General features: G+C 33.0%; 1 protein-coding gene across 1 annotated transcript in view; it reads left to right on the forward strand.

Annotated features, from left to right (window-relative positions):
- LOC127713956 (uncharacterized) overlaps window positions 1-6,427 on the forward strand; it is a 104,384-nt gene extending 97,957 nt beyond the window's left edge. Inside the window, exons 47-49 of the mRNA XM_052219907.1 lie at window positions 1,475-1,654; window positions 3,783-4,034; window positions 4,917-6,427. Of these exons, the coding sequence (XP_052075867.1) occupies window positions 1,475-1,654; window positions 3,783-4,034; window positions 4,917-5,131 (647 nt within the window). The 3' untranslated portion in view covers window positions 5,132-6,427. The remainder of the gene's footprint in view (window positions 1-1,474; window positions 1,655-3,782; window positions 4,035-4,916) is intronic.
- The last annotated feature ends 2,247 nt before the right edge of the window (window positions 6,428-8,674 follow it).

Below are 8,674 nucleotides of genomic sequence, written 5' to 3' on the forward strand. Positions count from 1 at the left end.
GTTGTCAATGACATCCACATCCATCTCTGTTATATTAGTTTATCTACAATCTAGAAAACAGCTTGATAGAGCTTTTCCAAATTTGCACTGTTTATTCTACAGGACACATGATATTTAAATTTTGCTCCACTTGTGTTTCTATCGACAATACTTGTGAAATTAAGTTATAGTCATTAACATTGAAATAGTGAATCAGTTATTCATGGATACAAGCATACAAGTACTGTCACACTGAACCAGTAAAAATCTGTACTGTTTTTATATCTGTAAGACACATACTTCTTGTTTGCATTTACTTTGAATTTTTCAACATGTTGAAAGAAAACAAATATTTTCGACACGCTTTTCTGAAAAGAAACTACTTGAGAGAATGATTTCATATTTGGTCAGCAGCTGGACAGTGATGTGTTTTAGTGTTTGAGCTCTTTTTGGATCTATCAGACATCTACTTCCTTTTAAGCTCACTTGGCCCAAACTGCTAGTGTGAGCTTTTGCCATCACTTGGCTTCTGTTGTCAACCATTAAGTTTTACAAAGATCAACTACTCTGAAACTACTTGGCTAAATTTATCCAAACTTGGCCACAATCATCAATGGTTATCTTGTTTTAAAAAATTGTCTGATGACCCCACCTGCCAACAAACATGGCAGACATGGCTAAAAATAGAACATATGGTAAAATGCAAGTTTTGTCTATTTTCTTGGAAAACTGCTATAGATAGAGAAAATTTGACAGAGCAAACATGTTCAAATGATGAGATCTACATAATGTCTACTGACATCAAAATTATCAGACGACTCCTTAAAGGAGTTATTGCCCTTAATCAACAAGTTCTTCCATTTTTTTTCCTTTTTTCTTGAAAATTATAATAGATTGACAGAAATTTAAATAACAACAGTGATCAGCAACACAAGATCTACAAAAAAGTCAACATGATCGAAATCGTCAGTCAAGACTTTATTAAAGATATTGGCCTTTAATGACCATTTTTCCCAATTTTTTGCATTTATGCCTATTATCTTGAAAACATAGAAGATAGATAGAAACTTTACTTTATAGCAAAAATTATCAGCAGACAAGATCTACAAATAGGTGAAATGGCCGAAATCTTTTGTCAACTCGTTATTGGAGTTATTGCCCTGAAATGATAATTTTTACCATTTTGTTTTTGCATTTTTTGCCTATTATCTTGAAAACTGTAATAGATCAATAGAGACTTTGAAAAAAAAAATGATCAGCAGGATAAGATCTACAAATACGTCAACATGACTGAAATTGTCAGTTAACTCTTAATCATTGTTGATAGAGTTATTACATTTAAATGATGATTTTTACGTAAAAGTGGCTATTGTTGAAGATGTATAGTTGAGCAACACAGGCTCTTAAGAGCCCTTAGTTTCTGATACTTTGAATTACCAGTGGGGGAATGCTTAGCACAACCAATAAGAGCATTATTGTTTAATTACAATTACAGCTGGATTTCAGTGGTATGATAAATCTACACCACAGTTCATAAACTGGGACCAAGGACAACCATCAGGGAAAGCTCAGAGAGGGAACCAGGCGAACTGTGTGGAGATCAGATCATGGAATGGGAAGTGGAATGATTTAGATTGTTCAGAGACACGTGGATACATTTGTGAAAAAATGCAAGGTATATTGAATCTTAAAATGTTTTTATATTTGTGTATCAGACGTTTTCATAGGAGTTGGAAACACATAATAAAGGGATACAGCTGCATAATGTAAACAATGAAAGTGCATGTATTGAAATAAGTATGTACACAGTATTGTGCTTGATAAACTGTGATAGATGCCTTCTATCACAGAAATTATATAAGCTATAGAATATATAAGATGAAAACAAAAACAAAAAAGGCTAAAGCATGATTTTGTAGATTGAGTATTATGGTACATATCTAGTTAATGCTTATACCTGTGTATTAGATATAATGTGCAAGAAAAAACATGAACCAACTTTCAAGAGATAACTGAATGGAAGTTTTGACAATTTATGTCTGAAGTAGCTGGTAGGAGACAAAATGGACACCATTTTTATGCTGCAAAGAGGGCATTAAGTGTTACCCTTGTCCATCCATACGTATGTCCTGAAATTTGTTTCCCTTCTTTAATTTTAGTTTGCATCAACCAAATGTTATGAAACTTATACACAATGCTAATTACCACACAACACTGATCAACTTTGAATTTGTCACTTTTACCGTTCTTAGTGTTATGCCCCTTTACAAATGGAAAAAAATTGCTGAATTTTTCATTTCATTTCTCTAACTGAAGTTTGCCTCAACCAAATGCCATGAAACTTATATGCTTATTACCACAAAAACTCGGATCAAGTTCGAATTTGGGTGGCGTCACTTTTGCAGTTCTTGAGTTATGCCCCTTTATAATGTTATATCCATGTGGAGGCATCATCTGTGTCCCATGGACACATTCTGCATTTATTTACATAAAAGATAATTAAGATTTCTGATTTTAATAGAATATATCTGGACAGATTATATGAAACAATGAGAGTTATTACTGAACAAAATTTAATTTAAAAAAATTAGAAAAATTAAAAATAAACTAAACAACAATAAAAATAAGCAGCTGCACCATGAGCGCATGATACGCCCGTCGTCTTGTGTGTGAATTTTTATGCAATAAGCATAAATAGTTTCTGACATACGGCGTGACATGCAAAAACCCCCCTTTTTTTTTTACAAAAAACTCAATATCTCAAAAATGAAATTTTGAATCACAACCAAAAAGTATACAGATCTTTAGATTAATATAACTAAGAAGTGTGTAAAATTTTTAGCAATAATCATAAACTGTTTTTGAGATACGGCGCGACATGTGAAAAACCCCTCCCCTTTTTTAACAAAATACTCAATAACTCAAAAGTAAAATTTTGAATCATCACCAAAAAGAATACAGATCTTAAGGTTAATATAACTAAGAAGTGTGTAAAGTTTTAAGCAATAATCATAAACTGTTTTAGAGATAAGGCATGACATGTGAAAAACCCCTCCCCCTTTTTTAGCAAAATACTCAATATCTCTAAAATAAAATTTTGAATCATCACCAAAAAGTATACAGATCTTAAGATTAATTTAACTAAGAAGTGTGTAAAGTTTTAAGCAATAATCATAAATTGTTTTTGAAATACGGTGCCACATGTGAAAAAAAACACACACCTGTTTTAGTTACTAAGTCCTGTAACTCAAAAAGTTTTAATCTTATTTTCACCAAAGAGTATACAGATCGTTTGACCATCATAAGAAACAACTATGTTAAGTTTCATGAAATTTGGATAAGTCATTCTCAAGTTACGGTGCGACATGTTTACGCCGGACAGACAGACGGACAGACAGATGGACAGACAGACGGACAGATGGACGGACACCTGACATTTGTATACCATAATACGTCCCGTCAAAAATTTGACGGGCGTATAAAAATGTGGTAATTGTCTTTTATGGAATAAAAGTTCATAAAAAGTACCTGGATTTTATCTTGTTCACAAGAAGCACCTTTCATCTACATATAATTATTCATCAGTGTTGCTTAAATTAAAAAATTTGAAGGCCAAATCTAATATGAAGTTGAAAATCACTGGAATCCGAAATTTTAAAAGCTTAAACCAATCTATGCCTGAGGGTAGAAAACCTGAGTGTTTTGAATAATTCAACATTTTACAAACATGCTGTAGATTTTACAGATAATGACCATATCAATGACATACAGATGATACAGTTGAAATTACTTTTGTTTTACAGTGGTAGACACAGCAGACAATACCACACCAGGACCACAGAAGTCAACGATAGTTACACCTACAAAAACACCAACAATAGTTCCTCCTACTATTACACCACCATTACCAGGGAAACATACAGCAGGATCATCTGTTAGACCAACAGGAACGACACCTGCACCGCTAAGTAGACAAACTCAGAAAACAGCTCCTCCAATGCCAACTGTTCCTCACATATCTCCTTACACAGGCACACCTCAGTCTGTGCATCAAGGTATGAGAGTTAATTTTTAATGCCAGGCTTATGTTATATAAGGAGAAGGGATGCAATATTTTTTTTTCTGGTCTTTTTGTCTCTCCAATAATTCATTCTTCCTGTATCAGGTTTTAGTTTTGTTTTAAAGTAGTTGATCATGAAACTGTGAAAACTTAATTTTAATACAGTTATTCATTATGATAGAGACTTTTACAAATACATTCCAAATTAGGATTTTTGCATAGATTGTGTGGTTCACTGAACATTGAAATTTGATAGTTATAGTGGGGTAGGGTGTCTGTTTAGGCATATTCTTGTCTTCTTTTGGAAATATTTTAGTTTTACAGCTAATATCAATCAATTTTCTTGCAACTGATTAATTTTAATTCAAATCTTATTAAGTCATTAAAAAAGTGATTTATGTTGTGAGTCATCTAAATAGCTTAGATAAAACAGCTCGATTCAGATTATCTAAAATAATACAAGTTCTGCAGGAGTATTTTTTGGTTTCGTTTATTTAGTTGTAAACAGTAAGAGGTTAAGCATACAAAGAGATGGATAAAATCCGACTTCTCCTTAATATTATTTTAAGTAGATCTGTCCACTTAATCCCAATCAACAATATAATTAGCAGAGGAGGATTTAGGGGGGCCCAGGGTGCCCAGACCCCCTTTTGTGGGAAAAATTTGGTTGATTATTTAGAGAATCACTGAAGCATGACTTAGCAGGCCCCTCTTATGGAATCAGTGCCCCACCCCTTTATGAAAATTTCTGGATCCGTCACTGATTAGCACCCCAGATTGACAAAAAAGATGATTACAATTTAATTTAATTTGATTTAACACTTAACTTCAAATAGATTTCTTGCACTAACCGGTTTAAATTGATTTGCCTTTGTAGGGGCCCCAAGCAAGAATGGACTAAGTTCAGGTGCAATAATAGGAATAATCATTGGTCTTATTGTGGCACTAGCACTCCCAACAGTTGGGATTGTTTTATGGAAAAGAAGACAGCCACATACCAACCAGAATGGAACCCCTGGTGGTTTTGAAAATTCTACATATCAACTGGACACAAAACATGAGACAGAAACCAGTGAAGAAACAGACTCTTAATGATATTTAGAGATTATTGTTTGGTTATTTTGTAACTAAGCAACAGTGTTAAATTGAGGTCACTGCTGTTCATAATGCTGGAAGGCTATTGAACCATTCAAATGTGAATATTTATGTACAAAATATGTGGTATGTGAGTTTTCTCGTATGTAATGGATTACAATTATGTTCACAATATGTATATACATGTAGATAACAAATGTGTATATAATATAGTATAAGTATACATGTAGATAAAAAATAAGGAATTATTTATTTCACCAGAAATAGACAGTAGAAAGCCAACAAATTCATGTACATTAATGCTTACATTAGCTTAATACTTTGTACAGCCTTTAACCACTTTTAGTTATTTGTTGTACATTTTATTTATTTCATGCATTTTCATTTTGTAAGATGTAAAAATGTCATTTCAGGCTTTCATTATTATCATTCATCGTGATATCACTAGCCACAGTTTAGGCTATTGCCAACAAAGGACATTCTGCATATTTTTTGTTATTTATGTAGAACCACTTAAAAGATTAAAAAAATATTGTAATTACATATCTGGTTTAGTATTTCTAGTAAGTGATTCCTAAAAACTGTGTTGATCCTTATGTGGAAAATAAATTAAACCCAGTGAAAATCTTAATTGAAACCTCAAATGGTAGGCAGGTTCCTTGTAAGTACTTTAGGCAGGAAGCAGATTTGAAGGCAATGATCAACTGTGTTTTTTATTAATTTTGAAAGGACATAATGCAAACCACATGAGAAAGCAAAAACTCTGTTGACTTCATAAGATTTCTGCAGAATCTATAGGAAAATGTAGCAAGCTACCATACAAACAATAGATGTATAAAAGATGTATATTTGTAAAATATTGAATTTGTTAAATATTTAATAGTAATATTATACTGCAACAAAGGTATTCATTTGATGATACTGTAAATTAAGAAACTGTTAAGTGCATCTTTTATTGCTATTGTTGAACAATGGACAAAAACATGAGTTTGTAATTTTAGGTAATAATTGTAACCATTTCAGGAAATGCTACACACAAATATTGCCAGCAATTGATTTGGAAAAAGCTTTTAGGTCACAATTTTTGCAGAATTAAGGACATCACAAAAATTTATGAATTTACAGTTTTCTTTTTTTTGATAAATTTCGCTTCACAATAGAAAAGGGATTATGCAGCAGCAGGTTGGATGAAGATATTAAAATGTATCCACAATCAAATTGTATTTATCATTGTTGCATTTTTGATATCTGTGTAATATGTTTTACAATTACCATGACTACTAAGTAGATAATAAAATATAATAAAATAAATGATATAACTTGGTTTTTTTTAACTGCATGGAATTTATATGATCTAAATATTTGGCTTTGAAGAAATATAAATATAGGTGTACTGTCGAGTATGGAAGGCATGTTAGCCTCCAAATTCACTTCCAAGAAATAATTCCAGTGTCCAAGGCAGAAGGAAATAGACACTACTCCCTGTCCCCAAAATTTTGTGTCCATGTGCCTTTTTTATGCACTCCTATCCCATTTTAATGCGCATCTGTGTCCATTTGATGAATAGGTAAAAAAAAAGAAAGATCTGTTCTTTCTCTTAAGATCTTCTTACAACAAGTGCATAATTATAAGTACACAGATTTAAATATGACATTTGTTACCTGTTTATAATCACATATTGATTACTTGAACAGGTAACATTTACGACCCTCTCTAATCCCTGTCTCCTAAAGCAAGAATCTTCAATAAGGTCGGAATATTAATTTCAAATGATTTTCTAATATGTGTCAATCAAAAAAAGATTTTGGAAAAACGAACGCAAATAATTTTCAGTTTCTAGCGTATTCTTAACTTATAAAATAAAGTTCCTAAAAAAATCCATTCCATAAATATAAGCTATGTCAACACTCTAAGACACTGAATTCATTATATGTTATTGTGAATTGGTAGAATGTCAATAAACTAAGGGTATGTGAGCTTAAGCAATCACTTGGTGTTTGTCTTCCTTGTCCATTGCCATTTTTTGTCAAGCCTGCGACTTGTGTCGCAGAAAGCTCGACATAGGGATAGCGGCGGCAGCGTTAGCTAACTTCTTAAAAGCTTTATATTTTAGAAGGTGGAAGACCTGGATGCTTCATACTTTGTATATAGATGTCTTATGTAAAGAAGTTTCCGTCAGTCACATGTCCAAAGTCCTTGACCTCATTTTTAGCTCACCTGACCTGAAAGGTCAAGTGAGCTTTTCTCATCACTTGGCGTCCGTCGTCCGTCGTCCGTAAACTTTTACAAAAATCTTCTCCTCTGAAACTACTGGGCCAAATTTGACCAAACTTGGCCACAATCATCATTGGGGTATCTAGTTCAAAAAATGTGTCCGGTGACCCGGCCAACCAACCAAGATGGCCACCATGGCTAAAAATAGAACATAGGGGTAAAATGTAGATTTTGGCTTATATCTCTGAAACCAAAGCATTTAGAGCAAATCTGACATGGGGTAAAATTGTTTATCAGGTCAAGATCTATCTGCCCTGAAATTTTCAGATGAATCGGACAACCCGTTGTTGGGTTGCTGCCCCTGAATTGGTAATTTTAAGGAAATTTTGCCGTTTTTGGTTATTATCTTGAACATTATTATAGATAGAGATAAACTGTAAACAGCAATAATGTTCAGCAAAGTAAGATCTACAAATAAGTCAACTTGACCAAAATGGTCATTTGACCCCTTAAGGAGTTATTGCCCTTTATAGTCAATTTTTAACCATTTTTCGTAAATTTTTGTAATCTTTTACAAAAATCTTCTCCTCTGAAACTACTAAGACAAATTTAACCAAACTTGTCCACAATCATCATTAGGGTATCTAGTTTAAAAAATGTGTCCGATGACCCGCCCGCGAACCAAGATGGCCGACATGGCTAAAAAATAGTACATAGGGTAAAATGCAGTTTTTGGCTCATATCTCTGAAACCAAAGCATTTAGAGCAAATCTGATGAGGATAAAATTGTTCATGAGGTCAAGATCTATCTGCCCTGAAATTTTCAGACCAATCAGGCAACCCGTTGTTGGGTTGCTGCCCCTGAATTGGTAATTTTAAGGAAATTTTGCAGTTTTTGGTTATTATCTTGAACATTATTATAGATAGAGATAAACTGTAAACAGCAATAATGTTCAGCAAAGTAAGATCTACAAATAAGTCAACTTGACCAAAATGGTCAGTTGACCCCTTAAGGAGTTATTGCCCTTTATAGTCAATTTTTAACCATTTTTCGTAATTTTTTGTAATTTTTTACAAAAATCTTCTCCTCTGAAACTACTAAGACAAATTTAACCAAACTTGTCCACAATCATCATTAGGGTATCTAGTTTAAAAAATGTGTCCGATGACCCGCCCGCGAACCAAGATGGCCGACATGGCTAAAAAATAGTACATAGGGTAAAATGCAGTTTTTGGCTCATATCTCTGAAACCAAAGCATTTAGAGCAAATCTGATGAGGATAAAATTGTTCATGAGGTCAAGATCTATCTGCCCTGAAATTTTCA

Source organism: Mytilus californianus, unplaced genomic scaffold (genome assembly GCF_021869535.1).
Source record: "Mytilus californianus isolate M0D057914Y unplaced genomic scaffold, xbMytCali1.0.p SCAF_9, whole genome shotgun sequence".
NCBI lineage: Eukaryota > Metazoa > Mollusca > Bivalvia > Mytilida > Mytilidae > Mytilus > Mytilus californianus.